The 20,274-nt window shown below is 47.5% G+C and overlaps 1 protein-coding gene across 10 annotated transcripts in view; it reads left to right on the top strand.

Moving 5' to 3' along the window:
• The window catches only part of LOC121574053 (transcription factor COE1), a 133,996-nt gene that overhangs the window by 86,937 nt on the left and 26,785 nt on the right, over positions 1-20,274 (top strand). For 6 of the 10 annotated variants that reach the window (XM_041886606.2, XM_041886609.2, XM_045222666.1 and 3 more), the window contains exons 8-10: positions 2,881-3,022; positions 8,294-8,424; positions 13,154-13,280. In XM_041886606.2, the coding sequence (XP_041742540.2) occupies positions 2,881-3,022; positions 8,294-8,424; positions 13,154-13,280 (400 nt within the window). The remainder of the gene's footprint in view (positions 1-2,880; positions 3,023-8,293; positions 8,425-13,153; positions 13,281-20,274) is intronic. The other 4 variants (XM_041886610.2, XM_045222667.1, XM_045222665.1 and 1 more) reach the window with 1 other exon arrangement.

Below are 20,274 nucleotides of genomic sequence, written 5' to 3'. Positions count from 1 at the left end.
GAGGTGGGTTTTAGGGATGAGATGATGTGGGTCTCAGGGATGCGGTGGGTCTCAGGGATGATGTGGGTCTCAGGGATGAGGTGGGTCTCAGGGATGAGGTGGGTCTCAGGGATGAGGTGGGTCTCAGGGATGAGGTGGGTCTCAGGGATGAGGTGTGTCTCAGGGATGAGATGAGGTGGGTTTTAGGGATGAGATGATGTGGGTCTCAGGGATGCGGTGTGTCTCAGGGATGAGATGTGGTGGGTCTCAGGAATGAGGTGGGTCTCAGGTTCTTACTGGTGGTGTTAAGGTGAGTCTCAGTGTTGAGGTGTGTGTCACAGGAGGTTGGTGGCACTTTAATTGGGGAGGGCGGGCTCATGGTAATGGCTGGAATGGAATTAATGGAATGGTATCAAACTCATCAAACACATATTTTCCATGTGTTTGATACCATTCCATGCACTCCATTCCAGCCATTATTATGAACCATTTTCCCCTCAGCAGCCTCCTGTGGTGTGTGTGTATGTGTGTGTGTGTGTGTGTGTGTGTGTGTGTGTGTGTGTGTGTGTGGCCTTAGCCATGGCTGTGTGTGGTTCCAGTCCAGTGGTGACAGTGTAATTAGAGGGAGGCTGTCAGACCACAGAGAGGGGCTCAGACACAGACAGCAGGGTTAGTTAGCTATGCTCTTCTCTCCTCTCCTCTCTTCCACCCCTCCTCTTAGCCTGCCTTAATTGGGACCACAGAGGCAGGCGTGGAAACCATCCACCTCTTTCCATCCTCCCTTTTGTATTTTTCTCTCTTTTTCCACCATCCATCTCTCACTCTCTCTTTCTTAAATGCACAATATCTATCTTTCTTCTTCTTCTTCTTCTTCTTTCTCTTTATATCTCTCTCACTCACACATCAATGCACTTCACTCTCTTGTTATTTCATTTAGGGGTGAAGAGAAAGGTGGGGGAGGGGAGGCAAGGGGGAGTGAAGGCAGCGGATAAGGCAACAAATCTATTTCCTTATCTTTAAAAGTCAGAGCTGAATTAGGAAGTGAACACTTGAGATATACTAGACCTCTGTTCTGCTGACAGATTTATTACACAGCACACGTGCCTGTGTGTTTGTGTTTTTGATGTGTGTGTGTGTTTTAATGTGTGTGTGTGTGTGTTTTAATGTGTGTGTGTGTAGCTCCTCAGAGTGTCTCTCTTATCGGAAGATGCCCTTAGTGTTTAAACAGTTGTGCAGGCTATAATCCTGTCTGTGATTGGACAGGCATTGAGGGCTGGCGCTGTCTATTGCTCCACTTTGACTCTAATTATTGGGCTCTATTGTAGTGGAACTTCAGTAGACAGGCCTGTGTTTCCTTGGGCTTAATTAGCAGCCGGACCCATCCATAACTCACACACTCTAGGCCAGTGTAGTGTGGAGGAGCGGCAGGCTGGGGAGGGACTGTGTGTATATACATACATTACAGTGCGCTCATTACTGGCATATGCAACACAACACCAATAACGCTTCAGAAATGTGCTCTGTGTGTGTGTCTGTGTGTGTTTCTTCATTCACTGACAAGAGGTGCGAACATCTCCCTTGTGTCCTCAGCCCAACCAGTGACATGCCTGTGGTCTGAGAAATCACTGAGAACTTTGTAAGATACTCCAACTACAAGAGAGACCAAGGGAAAGAGAGAGAGAGACAGAGAGAGAGAGAGAGAGAGAGAGAGAGAGAGAGAGAGAGAGAGAGAGAGAGAGAGAGAGAGGGGGGGGGGGTGACAATGAGGGAAACAGAGAGAGGGGAGGTAGAGCTGTGAGCTTCTTTGGGGATTGAGGCAGGGAGTTCAGGCACGGAGGGCTGTGTGGCAGCTTGAAGAGAATAAGTGTGTCTGGCCCAGGGAGACTAGCGCTGGTGTTTGCCAAGTTCTTTTCAAGAGAGGCAGGAGCCTCTTGAAGCTGCAGAGCAATTGAAACGAGAGGCTCTTCTGAGCTCCAGGGGAGTCCCCCTAGCCCAGCCCAGCTTAGCCCAGCCCGGTTTCTATTGGCCCCACAGTAATGGCACTCAGCAGCAACACAGTCCGCTACTACAGCAACCCATTAGCTGCCTCCCATTGTCTCTGGGCACTCGAGTGAGGGACGCTTTTAATTAAATTAATCTGCATGTCAGTCTATCAGCCAGCGGTCCCGGGCCCAGGGAGAGAGAGAGGGAGAGAGAGAGAGAGAGAGAGAGATAGAGAGATAGAGACACAAACACACAGCACAGGAGGACATGCTGCAGGACTTTGATAAAGACACTGGGGATCGAGAGACGTGTGTGTGTGTGGAGGGGTATGTGTTTGTGTGTGTTCATTAGCACAAAGAAAGGGAAGGATTAGAGAGGAGGGAGCAGTACAATCACAGCACCACTGATAGAGGAGGGGAAATGGGGTACTGGGGGAAGGAGGAAGGGTGGAGTTAAAGGAAACAGTTTCTCTGTTTGTTTCTCCAAGGTGATGAGGGCCAGTGTTAGTTTGGATTAGAAGCATGTTGTTGTTTCTTGTCCTCTGTTGCAGTTTTCTCAAGCAGCAAAGGGAGAATGTCGAGGCACACACACACAGACGTATACATGTATATCCACAGAGTACACTCATACACACCGTCTTTCTCAACACAGTGGTCTTACATGAAAATACAATAATAATTCAGATGAAGTCCTAATTGTTCAGTATCGAAAATGCATAAATATGCTTTAGGAGTTTCAGGATTTCATCCCTTGTATCACTATTCTGGTCTAGTTTGAGGTTGTAGATGGAATGCTCTGATCTGGAGGGTAAACTATAATTTACAGTGATGTGTATTGTCGAGGAGACACCCTAGTAGTGAGTTAGATCTGTCATAATATCCTAACCTTTGAACTCTCTGTGTGTGTGACTATGTCCAGGTGGTGGTGTCTACGACGGTCAGTGTGGACGGCCATGTCCTGGCGGTCTCTGACAACATGTTTGTCCACAACAACTCCAAACACGGCCGCCGGGCCCGTAGACTGGACCCCTCGGAAGGTACGCCATCATACCTGGAGCATGGTAGGCACCCTCTCACTTTTCTACTGTACGGCTGTCTGTCTCTCAGTCTGTCTGTCTGGTCTGACCGTCCATCTGTCTGTCAGTCAGTCAGTCTACAGTATATCAGTCTGAGTCTCTGTCTCTCTGTGTTTGTCTGTCTGTCTGTCTCTATCCATTTGCCTCTGTGTGTGTCTGTCTGTGTCGGGGACAGCTCCGCTATTGTCACACAGAGGAGAAGCAGTCTCCCCTCCCCCCATAAAGATAATAACATGTTATCTGGCTGGATGGGTTTGTGGCATAAACACTAACAGGAGCCAAACGTCCCCTCCATTCATCTCCCTCTGTCCAGGGACAGGGTGGCAGGGTGGGGGGAGGAGGAGAGCCACAGCACAGGGACCCTGTCAGATCGCATGCTCCTGCACTTTATTATCTCATTATTAAATATGCACCAGGGCCAGACGACACGCAACACACACACGCAACACACACACGTTCACACACACACGCAACACACACACGCAACACACACACGCAACACACACACGCAACACACACACACGTTCACACACACATTTACACGCCGCCACACAGGAATGAAGGAATCTACGAGTGTGTATTGTGTACCACAGACAGACGATGGTGTGCAGTGAGAGGTAGAGTAGGTACATGGTTGTGAAGACTTCAGCCCACTCCCCTTCTCTACATGCGTTCATTGGTGCAGAGGAAGGGAGCCTCATTAGTACACTAACCTGTCTCACTGGTCAGGGAAGGGATGGGGACAGATCAGTGTAAATTAACTTCTCCTACATAGGAATAAAGATCTCAAAAGCAACCTGCTTCTCCAGTGCCAGGCTTCCTCCATGTCATTTTCTGTACACCACAGTTATGTTAGCCTGGGTGCCAGTCTGCTTCTGCTCTCTTGCCAACTCCTTATGGAATTGTTTTGATTGACAATGACTATGGAGTAGTCCCTTGTAGCTCAGTTGGTAGAGCATGGCGCTTGCAGCGCCAGGGTTGTGGGTTCGTTTCCCACAGGGGGCCAGTATGAAAATGTATGAACTCACTACTGTAAGTCGCTCTGGATAAGAGCGTCTGCTAAATGACTAAAATGTAAATGTAAAATGAGTAGACAAAAGCACAAACAGATCTGGGACCAGTTATGTTGGTTCCTTTGATAAAACATAATGGGCTGAAGATGATGCGCTTCAGTGCCCTGACAGGTCATTGGTTCACATGGTTCACTGTCTCCTCAATGATTGGTTTGTTTTATTTATCCTCATCCGTTATAGACGAGACCCAACATGTTTTCCCAGATGATTAAAAACGAAATGTGTTAGTTAATGTAGGTCTGGTTGTCAGGGCGTTGTCAGGGCGTTGTCAGGGCGTTGTCAAGGCGTTGTCAGGGCAGATTTACCTCGAGACATGGTGATGAAATGCACTCACGCACGCACAAGCACACACACACACACACACGGCCATATGCATCACAATGGATTACCATTGACAGCTCCCCTTCTCAATAATGGATGGGTAAAATTCACTTTTTTACTCATTGCTGAGCAAAAAGGCTTTTCGGGGGGCTCTTAAAGGATGAGACGGAGCAACAAAGCAGTCATTTCCCCAGTGGCGCCTGCTGTCTTTGATTGCAAGTATGCTTCATGAGGATCCACAGGCTTAAGGAAGCACACATATTTCCTCAGAGGCAGGGGGCCTTAGCGCTGAGCCTCTCTCTGTCTGAAGCAGGACTACAGACCCAGGGCCAGCCAGGCCCTCGCAGGTTAAAGAGAGAGGAACGCTTAACGCCTTAACACTACAGCCACGCATGCCATCGCCATGGCCACTGGGTTGTTTAGACAAATCCAATCACTTTCTCATTTTGTAGCAGAAGGATTTAGGAGTGAGGCGGAATCTGTTTTCTCATGCTCCTCATCAAATGAGACATATGATGTGCTTATTTCTCCACTGGCCTTGGATGGGGTGATAAGCCTGGATGGTCTCCTGTGGTCAGGAGAAGAAGCCCCTATACGCTGTTCTGAGGTCAGTTTAGCTTGGGCCCGAGAATAGAAGAAGTCCCTGTTGTACAGATTGAAATTACGTGGTTGTAGTGCTATAGTCTGCTCTTCCTCCTCCATATCTGTTTGACAAGGAAGAGCACTACAGCAGGACTCTCTCTGTGGCCATCACACACACTTGTGGATGGATCTGAGAGTCTGAGAGTCCCCCCCCCCACACACACACACACACGCACACACAGGCACACACACACATGCACGCGAACACGCACACACACACACACACACACACACACACTTCCGTACACACGCCCCAGCAGCCTGCAGACAAAGGTCCGTCTGCTAAGAGAATCCTACAGCAGGGAAGACAGGGGAAGCCTGCCCATGGTGAGAGCGGAAGAGAGAAGAAGAGAGAGGGAGAGAGAGGGAGAGAGAGAAAGACAGGGATGGAGGGAAAGCGGAAAAAGGAGCCCCCAGGGGACCCGAGGAAAGAGGAGGGACAGCAATCTGTCCCTGGTGGAGTTACTGTACTGTATGAGTGGCCTCACGTGTGGCTGTCTGTCTGTGTGTGAGTCCGTACTTCTCTCTGTCTGTTTGCACACGATCATGCCAGGGTTAAAAGGTGTTTGTATGTGTTTATGGCTAAATGTTAGTTTTTTATGTTCGGTATGCATTTCCTTGTATGCGTGTGTGAGTGTGAGTGTGCGTGCATGTGTGCAAGTGTGTGTGTGTGAGTGTGTGTGTGTGTGTGTGTGTGCGTGAGTGTGTGTGTGTAGTATGTTGCACGGCGAGCAAGCGAGCAGCACGGGGCCCAGATGGCGAGGAGAAAGGCTGGGCAAGTTAAATCCTATCAGATGGATTGGCGCTCCTCCATCTGGTTAATACACGCACAATTTCAGCACGGGCGAAATAGGCGACTTAGGCCAAGATTACTGTCACAGATTGCTGGCCCAGACCCTCCTCATCCCTCCTAGTTTACCACTGGGCCAAATTGCATTATGGTCGGGCATCCACAATAAGCAAGTTAGCAAAGGAGCCTCAGCCTGAGGAGAGAGATTCATCTCAATTCATCCCACTAAATACTACTGGATTACTTTTCCTCTCGCAAAGCTGACATGACCAATAAATGTAAAATAAAGAAGACTAACATGTGTTTATTTGAGGTTTGAAAGTTAGTCGTTTTTCGGTAAGCCAAAGAAGGCTATTATTATTAAAGGGAAAGTCCACTCAAAAACGATATTTTGGTATTTTATTAATTAGTCCGCAGTTGATACAGTCCCAAAATGTTTTGCATGTCATCAGTCAAGTTTTCAAGATATTGGACTTTCAAGAAGCAAAGTGTCACCGGCCACATCATCATGAGGTGTGAGAAGTGTGTTTTGCAGCAGTCTTAAAGGACTTTAAAGAGGCACTGGGTGTGCGTTCCAGCTGTAATAGATCCTTTGCTTTTCTGCCTGATCTCCATTCAGAGCTGTTAAAACCACCATCAGTCTTCTGGGGGGCATGGTGTGTGTGTGGGGGGGGAGCACAGCGCTGCACTCTTAGTTAGATCCAGCTGTTGGAGGATTTTGTGTGTTTTTGGTTTCCTGCTTTGGCCCCATGCTTATAGACTGAGAGGTGTCAAATCACAAGAGCCCATTTTCTAGCACACACACCTACACACACACACACACACACACACACACACACACACACACACACAGACAGACATACACATGCACACTACCATTCAAAAGTTTGGGGTCACTTAGAAATGTCATTTTTGTCTAAATAAAAATGTTTTTCCTCCCATTAAAATAACATCAAATTGATCAGAAATTCAGTGTAGACATTGCTAATGTTGTAAATGGCTATTGTAGCTGGAAACAGCTGGTTTTTAATGGAATATCTACATAGGCGTACAGAGGCCCATTATCAGCAACCATCAGTCCTGTGTTCCAATGGCACGTTGTGTTTGCTAATCCAAATGTATCATTTAAAAGACTAATTGATCATTAGAAAACCCTTTTGCAATTATGTTAGCACAGTTGAAAACTGTTGTGCTGATTAAAGAAGCAATAAAACTGGCCTTCTCAAGACTAGTTGACTAGTTGACTGACTCTAACCAGAATAGAAAGAGGAGTGGGAGGCCCCGGTGCACAACTGGTGCACAACTGGTGCACCGGGGCCTCCCACTCATCTTTCTATTCTGGTTAGAGCCAGTTTGCGCTGTTCTGTGAAGGGAGTAGTACACAGCGTTGTACGAGATCTTCAGTTTCTTGGCAATTTCTCGCATAGAATAGCCTTCATTTCTCAGAACAAGAATAGACTGACGAGTTTCAGAAGAAAGTTATTTGTTTCTGGCCATTTTGAGCCTGTAATCGAACCCACAATTGCCGATGCTCCAGATACTCAACTAGTCTGAAGAAGGCCAGTTTTATTGCTTCTTTAATCAGCACAACAGTTTTCAACATAATTGCAAAAGGGTTTTCTAATTATCAATTAGCCTTTTAAAATGATAAACTTGGATTAGCAAACACAACGTGCCATTGGAACACAGGACTGATGGTTGCTGATAATGGGCCTCTGTACGCCTATGTAGATATTCCATAAAAAATCAGCCGTTTCCAGCTACAATAGCCATTTACAACATTAACAATGTCTACACTGAATTTCTGATCAATTTGATGTTATTTTAATGGACAAAAAAATTGCTTTTCTTTCGAAAACAAGGACATTTCTAAGTGACCCCAAACTCTTGAACGGTAGTGTATACACACACACACACACACACAGCGAGCCCTGTTACCCTGTGTTCCCATGGGAGAAGGTTGGGAAGCCCCAAACCTCACTGGGGCCTGGACCGTAGCCATACCTCCTGTCACCAGCGTGATACGGTGTCAAAGCACAACATGATCTACAGCCTCCCTCCCTCTGAATGCAGAACACACTACCACAGGTCTAGATCCAGGACTATAGTGTGTGTGTGTGTTAATGCATACTTACACACATACCACACACAAACTTGAACATGGAAAGCCTTGCTTTCTGAAATTAGGACCACTTAGCCTGTTCCTATTGCATTCCATTTAAGGCTCAGTGCTCATGCTAATGTCCTTGACTTGTCCTGTGTGTCTTCAGTGTTCCATGTTCTTTATTAGATGTTATTGGGCTACTTGATTATTATGTTTCTCAACTGTGTAACTAACCTCCTAGACTGAGGTGGTTTAACCGTAAGCTTCCTGTCTGTCTCGCCCTTCTCCTCTCCACCTCCCCTCCACTGCCCTGTACCTTGGAGCAGCTGCCCCCTGCATCAAAGCCATCAGCCCCAGTGAGGGCTGGACAACAGGGGGCGCAACTGTCATCATCATAGGTGACAACTTCTTTGACGGCCTCCAGGTCATCTTTGGCACCATGCTGGTCTGGAGTGAGGTGAGTTCATGACGATACACACACACACACGTGCACACACACACACACACACACGCACACACACACACACACATCCTCTCATCCCTCCACACAAACAGACCATGAATATTGACCATAGAAGTGTATTGCATTGTCTGTCTTTACAGTTCACAGTCCTGAAGGTCATAACAATACATTCTCTAGATTTCTATCATTAAAGGGAAGGTGAGTGAGTCCAACTGTGCCAGCTGTGTTAAAGGCCATACCACTCTCCCCCCAGATGAAACCAACTCACACAAAACACTGATAGAAATATCAATAAACCATCTGGACCAAACAGAATTCTGCGGTTGTTGAAATACTGTGAAGTGCAGTTTTCTTCCAGAAATATGAAGCAAGACTTTGACTTTTGCAATTCTGGTTTTGAAACTTTAGAAGAAACAAAAGCCCTGTTTTAGTTCAACTTAGACAATCAAATAGCATTGTTTACTGTTTCTTTGTCTTCTGTCCATTTAAATTAAGGTTATTTAACATAAATGCAGTAAGCATTTTCATCAGTAAATAAAAGCACTATTTGAGTACGCCATTTTCTCCTGTACAATAAATTCCAATTGAATTTGACCTTGCACAGTCTTAGTGATGGTGAGGAGTGGTCCTGCCTCAGCCATTAAAAGGTGTAATGGTATAAAAAAAAACTCTCGCTGGTGGTGGCATGTCTTTATGCTCCCTCACAGCTGAAGATCTGAATAATGAAAGGCAGGCTAAGCGCTCTGTAAGGGCCAGTTTAAAGGCATGTAAAATGCTGGTGGCTGTGCGGGCTTTAAAGACGGCGCTGGTGTGTGTGCCGGGGCTAGATTGGTCTCTCATCTGTGTGTTGTACGCATCACACACACACCATCACACACACTCCCATCTCCTGGAGCTCTCCAGTCATCACAGGTGCCAATCAGAGGACAAATTCAGCTCCTATTTATTCAGCGCAGCTCTCTGATGTGCTTCTGATCCTCTCAATTAGCTGCCATATAGGACTGGAGAATGGGGCTGGGGGCTGAAGACTGGGGGTTGGAGACTGGGGCTGGGGGCTGGCGACTGGTGACTGGGGCTGGGGGCTGGAGACTGGGGCTGGGAGCTGGAGACTGGGGCTGGGGGCTAGGGGCTGGAGACTGGTGCTGGGGGCTGGCGACTGGGGCTGGAGACTGGTGCTGGGGGCTGGTGGCTGGAGACTGGGGCTGGGGGCTGGCGACATGGCTGGGGGCTGGAGACTGGGGCTTGGGGCTGGCAACTGAGGCTGGGGGCTGGAGACTGGGGCTGGGGGCTGGCGACAGGGCTGGGGGCTGGAGACTGGGGCTTGGGGCTGGCAACTGAGGCTGGGGGCTGGAGACTGGGGCTTGGAGCTGGAGATTGGGGCTGGGGGCTGGAGACTGGGGCTGGGGGCTGGAGATTGGGGCTGGGGACTGGAGACTGGGGCTGGGGGCTGGAGATTGGGGCTGGGGAATGGAGACTGGGGCTGGGGGCTGGAGATTGGGGCTGGGGGCTGTCGGCTGGAGACTGGGGCTGGGGGCTAGGGGCTGGGGTGTTATTGCTACCATTAGCAAGTGCAGTGAGGAGGGGTTAGGGGATGGAGGGGGGTTAGGGGATGGAGGGGGGTTAGGGGCTGGAGGGGGGTTAGATGATGGAGGGGGTTAGAGGCTAGAGGGTGGTTAGGGGATGGAGGGGGTTAGGGGCTGGAGGGGGTTAGGGGCTGGAGGGGGTTAGGGGATGGAGGGGTGTTAGGGGCTGGAGGGGGGTTAGGGGATGGAGGGGGTTAGGGGATGGAGGGGGTTAGGGGCTGGAGGGGGGTTAGGGGATGGAGGGGGTTAGGGGATGGAGGGGGGTTAGGGGCTGGAGGGGGGTTAGGGGCTAGAGGGGGGTTAGGGGATGGAGGGGGGTTAGGGGCTGGAGGGGGGTTAGGGGATGGAGGGGGGTTAGGGGATGGAGGGCTGGAGGGCAGGAGGGCAGGGCGAGCCTTGTAACTGTAGTGCTGGTAAAAAGCAGCCTGAACGAGGCCAAAGTTGATTTCCTCTACCTGCCATTCAATCTGCAGGCTAATGAGTTGATCCAATCTTCGACACACTCCACTCTGCTCTCCTCTCCCCCACCGACCAGGGATTAAGCTATAATAATCTCTGCTTATTTATTAGACTTTTAAATTGCAGAACCATGTTGGCATAATGTTAATATACGGGTTTCGAGTCCCACATATGCTTGCCGTTAAACACTTGGCTCTGTATTTTTGTTATATTTATACTTTAATTTGTAGAATAATTGCAACTTTATTCTACCTTGGCTAGTGGAATAGGAACCTTTGCTACAGTAGTTCCCCAGGCCAAAGGGTTCAGAGCCAGTTATGGTCATGGGGTAATGGCTGAAGCCAGGGGGAAAGAGACGGTACGGGGGTCAGAAATAGCACTGATTAGGCCTCCAGGGGCAGATTTGCCTGAGTTGTCCAGCTGCCCTGCCCTCCCTGCCTGTTTACCCACCCTCAACCCTCAGCCCAGGGTTTATTTTAGAGGGTACAGACAGAGGTAGAGGTAGACCCCTTGACTTTTTCCACATTTTGTTACGTTACAGACTTATTTTAAAATAATTAAAGAAAAAAAAATCCTCAGCAATCTACATACAACTAAAAACAGAAATACTGTGTGTTACAGAAGGTACATAAACATGGAGCTTGATTAGGGCTAGGGGAACAGCATGACAAGGATCAGTGTGTGTGTGTGTGTACTGAGAGTGTGTGTTCATTAAGCCTGGCCGACAGTTGTCACAGAATCATGCTGTAGGGATGTTTTCAGTGGCAGGCACTGGGAGACTAGCCAGGATCGAGGCAAAGATGAACAGAGCAAAGTACAGAGAGATCCTTGATGAAAACCTGCTCCAGAGCGCTCAGGACCTCAGAATGGGGCGAAGGTTCACCTTCCAACAGGACAATGATCCTAAGCACACAGCCAAGATAACACAGGAGTGGCTTCGGGACAAGTCTCGGAATGTCCTTGAGTGGGCCAGCCAGAGCCCGGACTTGAACCTGATCGAACATCTCTGGAGAGACCTGAAAATAGCTTTGCAGCAACGCCCCCCATTCAACCTGACAGAGCTTGAGAGGATCTGCAGAGAAGAATGGGAGAAACTCCCCAAATACAGTTGTGCCAGGCTTGTAGCGTCATACCCAAGAAGACTCGAGGCTGTAATCGCTGCCAAAGGTGCTTCAACAAAGTACAGAGTAAAGGGTCTGAATACTTATGTAAATGACATATTTCCGTTGTTTGTTTTGTTTTTGCAAAAAAAACTTAAATAATGTTTTTGCTTTGTCATTATGGGTTATTGTGTGTAGATTGATGAGAAGAAAAAAAAAATCAATCAATTTTAGGATAAGGCTGTAACCTAACAAATGTGGAAAAAGTCAAGGGGTCTGAATACTTTTCGAAGGCATTGTATAGGTACTGCTCCAGTATCCCGATTAGTCCTCAATATTCTCTGCTGGTCTCAGAGGCTGGATGGTTGGAGGGCTGTTCGGCCCTTGGTCCCATGTAGGAAGTGCCGGGGCCCCACAGTGTGTTTCCAATTACCGCCCTCCCATACCGGGGGGCCAGGGGTGAGGCTGTGTTTGCTCCCTGCTCTCAGGGCCTCGAGGGCCCTTCAATATCACCCTGCCAGTCCACCACACCCACCCCCCACCCCCCTCCGTACCCCAGATATACTGATCAGCCTCACAGAGCTGTGATAACCGTCGGCCAGGCTTAATGAACACACACTCTCAGTACACACACACTGATCCTTGTCATGCTGTTCCCCTAGCCCCACTCAAGCTCCATGTTTATGTACCTTCTGTAACACACAGCCTCTCCAGGTGTGTGGGGAGCTATGGCTCCAGTCCAACAATAGCACTCTCACTTTGTGTGTGTTCTCTTTACACCACCCAGACTCACAACACTTTTCAACAACACATGAGATCCTTAGCTGCTGCAGTGCAGATGACATAGTCCACTCATAAACGCCCTTCATTCAGCACAAGTCATCAAATCAATAAACATGTTGTTTACGTGTCTGACGGCCTTGTTGACAGTTTGACGTCCTCTCTTTTCCCTCTGCACTTGTTCAGTGTGGAGAGTATTTACCCTGGCAGACAATAGAAAGGGATCAGTGGAGACTCATTGACCTGAAGTGTTTGTTTGCTGTGTTGAAGAGCACCACTCACACACCCAAACTCTGACTCAGGGGAGGAGAGGGAGGAGAGGGGAGGGGAGAGTGAACTGAGTCTGTAGAGAACACAACTACAAAACACATAGACTTGCCTGTATCCTCCTCTTTCTTTCTTTCTTTCTTTCTTTCTTTCTTTCTTTCTTTCTTTCTTTCTTTCTTTCTTTCTTTCTTTCTTTCTTTCTTTCTTTCTTTCTTTCTTTCTTTCTCTCTCTTCCTGTGCTCGCTCTCTCTCTCCCCCCCCTCTCTCTCTCTCTCTCTCTCTCTCTCTCTCTCTCTCTCTCTCTCTCTCTCTCTCTCTCTCTCTCTCTCTCTCTCTCGCTCTCTCTCTCTCTCTCTCTCACTCTCTCTCTCTCTCTCTCTCTCTCTCTCTCTCTCTCTCTCTCTCTCTCTCTCTCTCTCTCTCTCTCTCTCTCTCTCTCTCTCTCTCTCTCTCTCTCTCCTGTGCTATTTCTTTCTCTCCCTCTCTATCTCTCTTAATCTCTCTCTCCTGTGCGCTCTCTCTCTCCTTCTGCAGCTCATCACACCCCACGCCATCCGGGTGCAGACTCCGCCCCGCCACATCCCAGGGGTGGTAGAGGTGACCCTGTCCTACAAGTCCAAGCAGTTCTGTAAAGGCACGCCGGGACGCTTCATCTACACAGGTCAGTTTCCCTACTGTACATAATAATATAATAAGAATAAGAATAGTATATGCCATTTAGAAGACATTTGTAGTGACTTACAGTCATGCGTGCATACACAGGAATCAAACCCACTATCCTGGCGTTGCAAGCACAATGCACTACTGTACATCCTTACAGGGGGGATCACACAGGTAGTCCTTTCAGAATATTGCAATTATTTAAAGTATTAAAGCAGCATCATCTCTATATACAGTACTACACATTACAGGTTATTACAGACAGAGAATGGAGCCTGGGAATCAGACAGAGAAGAGCCTTGTGTTAAAGACACAATATGTAGACATCGCTCCACCGTTGCCTGGTTGCTATAATTATATCATGTTCACCTGTGTATAGTGTAGAGAATCATTGTACAATCTGTGAAATATCTTTTCAACAACCAAAAATAAAAAGACGCAAAAGCTAAACTTAAGGACGGGAAGCATAGAAATAGCGCACATAGAACAGATCTACCGCTTACCAGACTTTATTTAAATGAGAATGACAGATCTATAACCGTCTACAAAGATATATACTGAACCTTTAAAATACCACCATCTGCAAGGTGAGAGATCTAATAACAGAGTTGAGTACAGGAGTACAAAACGCAGGAAAGCTTGTTCAGACTGTGGGTTATTATCAACTCCATAGTACGGAACAGAAAACACAGATAGCTGCACACTGAGAGCCTCTCCAGCTCTCTCTCTCTGAGTGGCTGTGTGATTCACAGTGGACAACAGGGGCTTCCTAGCAAACACAGGCCTATCTGGCCTAGGAATCCCACCTATTTCCTCTGTGTGGAGGTTAATGCACGGCATGGCGCTCTCACAAGCAGTGACATCCTGTATAATCCAGCAGATAAGGCCAATAGAGAACTTATCTCGCTCATAGGAAGGAAAGAGGGGCCTGATTCATCCGTCAGTGAGCAGAGCCACTAGCCTAGCGCTGCCTGCCTGGCCCCACAGCCATGTGTTTATGTGCAGAAATGAACAGGGTTTATATGCCAAGAGGCTGAGAAAGGGTTGTGTGTTGCAGCACAGTCAGTACCCCCTGCTGCTTTAACAGTAACAGGGAGGACTGTTGGACTAGCAGGACGGTAGGCTACAGTACCCACTCTGTGAATGGGAGGTTCAGAGGGAGGCCAATGTTGACTTAATTACTGTAGATTGGGAGATTGTAACGACAAATGCTCATAAAAGTGTTACAATTAAGCTAGGAAAACAGTCTGGGCTTTATAGGCCTCCATCTTGAAGCCATTTGAAGAAAGTGAATCCGTCCAGAATGTGAGCGAATGCATGTTTGGTTCACACACGCACACACACACAACGTAAATGCACGCACACACGCATATACACGTTTAAGATGTTAAGAATGTACAATCCCGTAGAGAAATAAGTATGCGCAAAAACAAGCAATCTTTCATTCTCTCATGCTCTTTTTCATAGCAACACACACACACACGCACACGCACACGCACACACACACACACACACACACACACACACACACCCCGTGCTGAAACTGAAACAGTGGTGGATCATGCCCTCCCTGGGCTCACAACCTCGTTTCACCTAATTGAAAATTATAAGAGATGCCCTGGAGGAGAAATTTGTTTGTAATAAGTTCTACATAATGGAGGAACGTGGCTGCAAACCATTTCACTGAGCTCTCTTAGTGGGTGGAACCAATCCCAGAGCAATTTAAGAATCCTGTAATGATTGTGGCATTATTCCATTTTCTGCACTTTTCCTCTTTCCCCTCTGAAACAAGAAGGGAAAAAGGAGAGAGGAACGCTTCTGTAGTGAAGTGTGCCCCCTTCCCTCTCTCACTCTCATTTTATTTCTCTCACACTCAGACTTGCACGCTCATACGCATGCATATACAAATACAATGCATGCACACAGACACAAACACACACATGCACACGCACACGCAGTAGAGGTGACGATGGGAGGCCTCACTCATTAATATCGATCCTCCCGACACGGCTCCACAATGCCACACAGTAGGGCGCCATCCAGTGTGTGTGTCTGTGTGTCTGTGTTGTCCACTCAGCCAGTTTCTACTCACGTCACACCTCATATAATTTCTTCCATCAGTAAGATGATGCAAAACATGTTTTAGTGTTATGTCCATACCCGTGTTGGGACCACTTTCATTCTCTGTGGGTTGTGTGACATTATGCAAGGCAGTGACTCTGCACCCTAACCAAGACCTGCTATAAATGGGCTGGCTGTGGAGTGGGGAAGTCTCATTACACAGAAATGATTTTTAATCATCTTTGGTTCCCGGACGGGCTGTGCTGGGCCGTCCTCCCCGCAGGCTACCTGACTCCATCCATACAGGCCTGTCTGGCTGCTAAGTGCTTTTTTCAAGTGGGCGGAGATTAACCCTGACCCTCTCATTTGCCAATTTCTTCAACATGTGAATTAGGAAATTCGATCCGGCCCGACGGTTACCTCACCCCTGTCAAGGTCGACTTCTCTCCCCGGGTGAAAGGTCATAGCTGGGAGCGCTCACTGGCTCTCTGTCGGATTCCGGCTGTTTTTGTTGTTGTTGCTTTAGTCCCCCCTCTGGCAGAGCAATTAACCACACACACCCTGCACAAACGAGAGCCCCGAGTTGAAAGTAATTATAAATCAAAAATAAATTAAGAGAGAAAATGTCTGTAATGTGGCTGGCAGATGGGTTTCCACGGAGTGCCTTATGCTGCTTGATCTGCGTGGTGAGAAATGTACACGTAAACCATATATTCCTAATAATACACAGCTGGGCCTTCTCCGCGCATCAGCTCTCACACACACTCAGCGTCTTATCTCTCCTTAGTCTCTGATATATGATCAAACTCCTCTACCTTCAGCACAGATACATCACACTGTGTTAACTGGGTTGAGCAGCACTCCCATGCCACCCCTCTCCACAGTCCCAGTACTGTGTCCTCTGTGAGGCACCAGTCAGGTCTGCTGAGTAGAACTCACCACAAGAGATCTGACTCTAAACCCCTTCATTTTCCTCTGGTGTCTCCAGTTGGCACCTCGTGGTGGGTTGACTGGACTCCTGTGCCAGTGTGCAGTGCACCCGTCCTGGGCATGGGTGATTGGTAGGCATGGGTGGGTGGGTGGCAGCTGGACACGGTGGCACCCGCAGGACAGCTGGCACCACTAATCATTTGCTGCCGTAGAGACGGAGCGCGGTGGAGTTGAGGGCCTAATTAAATCAATACAGGCATCGGCATGAACGTCTCTCAAGCACCCCAGCCCCTACAGCTGGGCCAGGCAGAAATCAATGGCTACCTGGTAACCACGGGGTCCATGTCAGCTGCCACTGGCCAGCGAATCAGTCAGACAGAGGGATTCCCACCCTCCTCCTACAACAGGGTTAATGAAAGGCTAGTAGGCAGGAGGAGATCACTGCAATGTTATAGTGGAGTGGGTGTAGTCACAACCTACAACCTACAGTCTACACCTACTATAAACACAGAGGATTCTTTCTCTTTTCTCCCTCTCTCTCTCATTCTATTCTGTCACAGAGGTGTGGACTTGAGTCACATGGCTTGGACTCGAGTCACAAATTTGATGACTTGAGACTCGACTTGATAGAAAATAAAATAGCTTGAGACTCGACTTTGACTTGAGACTGATGACTTGAAATGATCTGTCCAGGTTTTGTAACGTTTTGTCACTCATTTCGTGGCACAGAGTCTGCGTGGATTGCTCTCCATGCAGCCAGAGACAGTAGCCGCAGCATCGCACTTCCATAAAAAACGTGCAATAGATTGGCTAGTGAAACGCACAGTTGGCCCTCTGATTGGACCAGCAAACTGTCAATCAACACAGTTGGGTGAGCTAGAGAACAGATTGCTGATTTACTGTACAGCTATTGGATAGCTTGCAGCACAAACGTCAAATTCTAGGGAGATAGGATTGGCATAAATCAATATGCAGCTCCAAAACATGTTTGGTGATCAAGAATATTAACTTAATTTACTTTGCGAGCTCACCAGCAATGGGGCATCAAGCAACAATTACTAGCATAGGCCTAATAGTCTTTTGGTATGTCAAAATTGCTTGAAATTTATCATTTACCTATGAAGCTTGAATTTGGAATTTGTTGTTCAAATGTATTATTACATCATCAAAATGTGTTGTAGACAAAATAATGAAAATGCCTGTCTTTTTTTTACTGAGACTTTACTTGAAAAAAGGTGCGACTCGACTTGACTTGCTCGTAGAATGCACGACATGGACTTGACTCGAGACTCGACCCGTTCTACTGGGGACTCGACTTGAGACTCGGACCTTGTGACTTGAGACTTGCTTGTGACTCGAATAATAGTGACTTGATCCCACCTATGTTCTGTCATGCTGTAGGCTACATGTCGGTAAAAACAATTAGCAAAAAGACAAATACGCAGATTATTATCACTCCCCCTGGCACACGAGGTCCTCAGTGTGTTCTGGCAGTGGTTGTAGTGTGTTGTTGACTCTCAGCCACCGCCACCGTGTGACATATGTGTTGTTGAGAATGGCGTCTGGTGGAGGTGTCATGTCACCTGTGAAACACAACGTTGATGTCACCGCTCTGTGTTACACAAAGTGCCAAGTGACAATCAATAAACAAATAGAAAACAAAGATGCCGCATGTGTGTGACTTGAGATAGTGTGTGTGTGTGTGTGTGTGTCTGCCTACTGTAATGCCTGACTCCCTGCACAATTAGGGACTCTGTTTGTAACACCATATCCACAGCCTGAGAAATTACATACAGCCCTTTTCTCTCCATATCGTTTCTCTAATTTCTCTCAGGTAAGAGACAGTGGTTACACCATACCCTAACCTTCAGGTCGTTATTGTGTTCTCAATGACTGGTTAAATAAAGGCAAAATGAATAAAACCCTGTTGATGACAAGTCTAGAGCTGAAGACGGTGTGAAACAGATTAAGAGGGACAGTGAGAGTTCGAGAGAGAAAGAAAACCAGGAATTTTCTCTCCCTAAATCCTCCTAATTTAATGTAGCTACAGTACAGTGTAGACAAGAGGAGTGAAGGGTGAAGCAAGGCCATTGGAAGGTAGAACTGTACATCTGCAAGGCTCTACCATCCCTTTATCTCCTCCCCTGTCTAACAGTCAGTGGATGGAGCTTATGTTGATCTCCTAATAGATCCTTTCACAGTTGACTTTATGCCCACCGCTCCAAAGACAAGCCAGGTACAAATTCTAGAAAAAACAAGCAGTCCATTTTAGATATGGATTTCAGGCATACATGTCGTTTCTCCCTCCGGGCACAAGGCCTCATTTAGCTCCGATAGAGAAGAAAAAGACACACAAAAAATCCTACAGGGTGTATGGAAAAATGTATAAAAATAAGATTGTATTCTATTGATCCCAAAGTGGTATGGGCTTGGAAAAAATAACTCATCTATAATAAGGAGAAGAATGAAGCCATAATTCAGAGGTATTGAGCGCCGGGCTGCTGAGCGTATCGATTCCCATCCGCAGCCATGAGATCACACCTGAGAAACATGGAGCCCGAAGGGGGAGGAGAGGAGAGCGGGGGAGGAGTGGAGAGGCCGCGCTGCATTCCCTCGCTCATTACCGCGCCGCTCACTCTCCCCCGTTCTCCCCTCTTCTCCAAGCCCCGGCCCAACGCTTGTTAAACTGCAGGCCTGCAGCCCTAGCTATTACCATACACAGGAGGGTTAGCTGGCTACAGTAGCTACACCGCTAACACCTATCAGAACCTGAGGGAGCCCGGCCCAGCCCGGCCTGGTCCAACATGGCCCAGTCCATTTAACACTCCCACCTGAGCTAGGGAAACATGCCTGGTTAACACCAATAGGGAAAAACACAGAGAACAAAAAATTAAACAATGGAAGCAATGTTGGTGTTTTATCTCCATTTTATTTACTGTAGGCAGCGGAGGGCCAGGGGTAATGTGGAAGGGGCAGGTGAAGAGAACAGTGTGAAAATCCATACTGATCTAGTTCTGCTGGTTTTATTACAATGTATATGTGTAGGTATCCAGGAATATATGTGGAACACTGCTCAGTGGGTGTGCCCCAGTGTGCAGCAGTAGGGTGGTGTTCAGTAGTGATTTAGGCTCCCTCCCTCCCTCTCCCCCACGCCGTGCTTTACAACGACCAATTTTTTATGGGGGGGTCTGACCCCGCTCCTTACCCCCTCCACCCCTCCTCCTCTCCTCCCCCCACACTCACACCATCCTCTTCTCCAGGTCATTATTGTGAAATATGATGAGGCCTGGATCTGCCCTCGTGAAATTTCAATGAGCATTGATCTGTGTGATTGCAAGGAATCCTTCACATAGGGGTTTGAGCAGGGGGAGAGGGGGAGGAAGAGAGGAAGAGAGGGAGGGGGGATTGTGTTCATTTATTTATTGCTGTTTAGTTTTACTCATTTGGATCTGATCTTCTTTGGGCGAGCGCTGTCAGAATGCCTGTCCCTATGATTCTTTTTTTTTTTCACCTTTATTTAACCAAGTAAGCCAGTTGAGAACAAGTTCTCATTTACAACTGCGACCTGGCCAAGATAAAGCAAAGCAGTGCGATAAAAACAACAACACAGAGTTACATATGGGGTAAAAAAAAAAACATAAAGTCAAAAATACAACAGAAAATATATATACAGTGTGTGCAAAGGCTAGAGAGGCTTTGTGCCTTTGTACTCCGTTATACACTACTAGACTGTTGAAAATCCACAGTGTCGACAACCAGGAGCCTAATCTTGGAAAATTCTCCTTAAAACCTTATTTTTCCTTCTCGCTAAGGTTGCGACATTTGGTGGTGGTCAACTGTAACGAGCTGCTGTAGTAACCTGTAATGTGTTGTTCTCTGACAGTGGTCGAGTAAGGTTACGAAGAAGCAGCAATGCCATGTGTTCTGTTGAATTCTGGCCCTAATATAATGGGGTACTCTAATTCTCAAGTTAAAACTTGAAGTAGACTCCAAGGACAAACTCC

This window comes from Coregonus clupeaformis, chromosome 9 (assembly GCF_020615455.1).
Source record: "Coregonus clupeaformis isolate EN_2021a chromosome 9, ASM2061545v1, whole genome shotgun sequence".
Classification (NCBI taxonomy): Eukaryota; Metazoa; Chordata; class Actinopteri; order Salmoniformes; family Salmonidae; genus Coregonus; species Coregonus clupeaformis.
The sequence above is the reverse complement of the archived record's forward strand: the minus strand, read 5'-3'. Positions and strand labels throughout refer to the sequence as shown.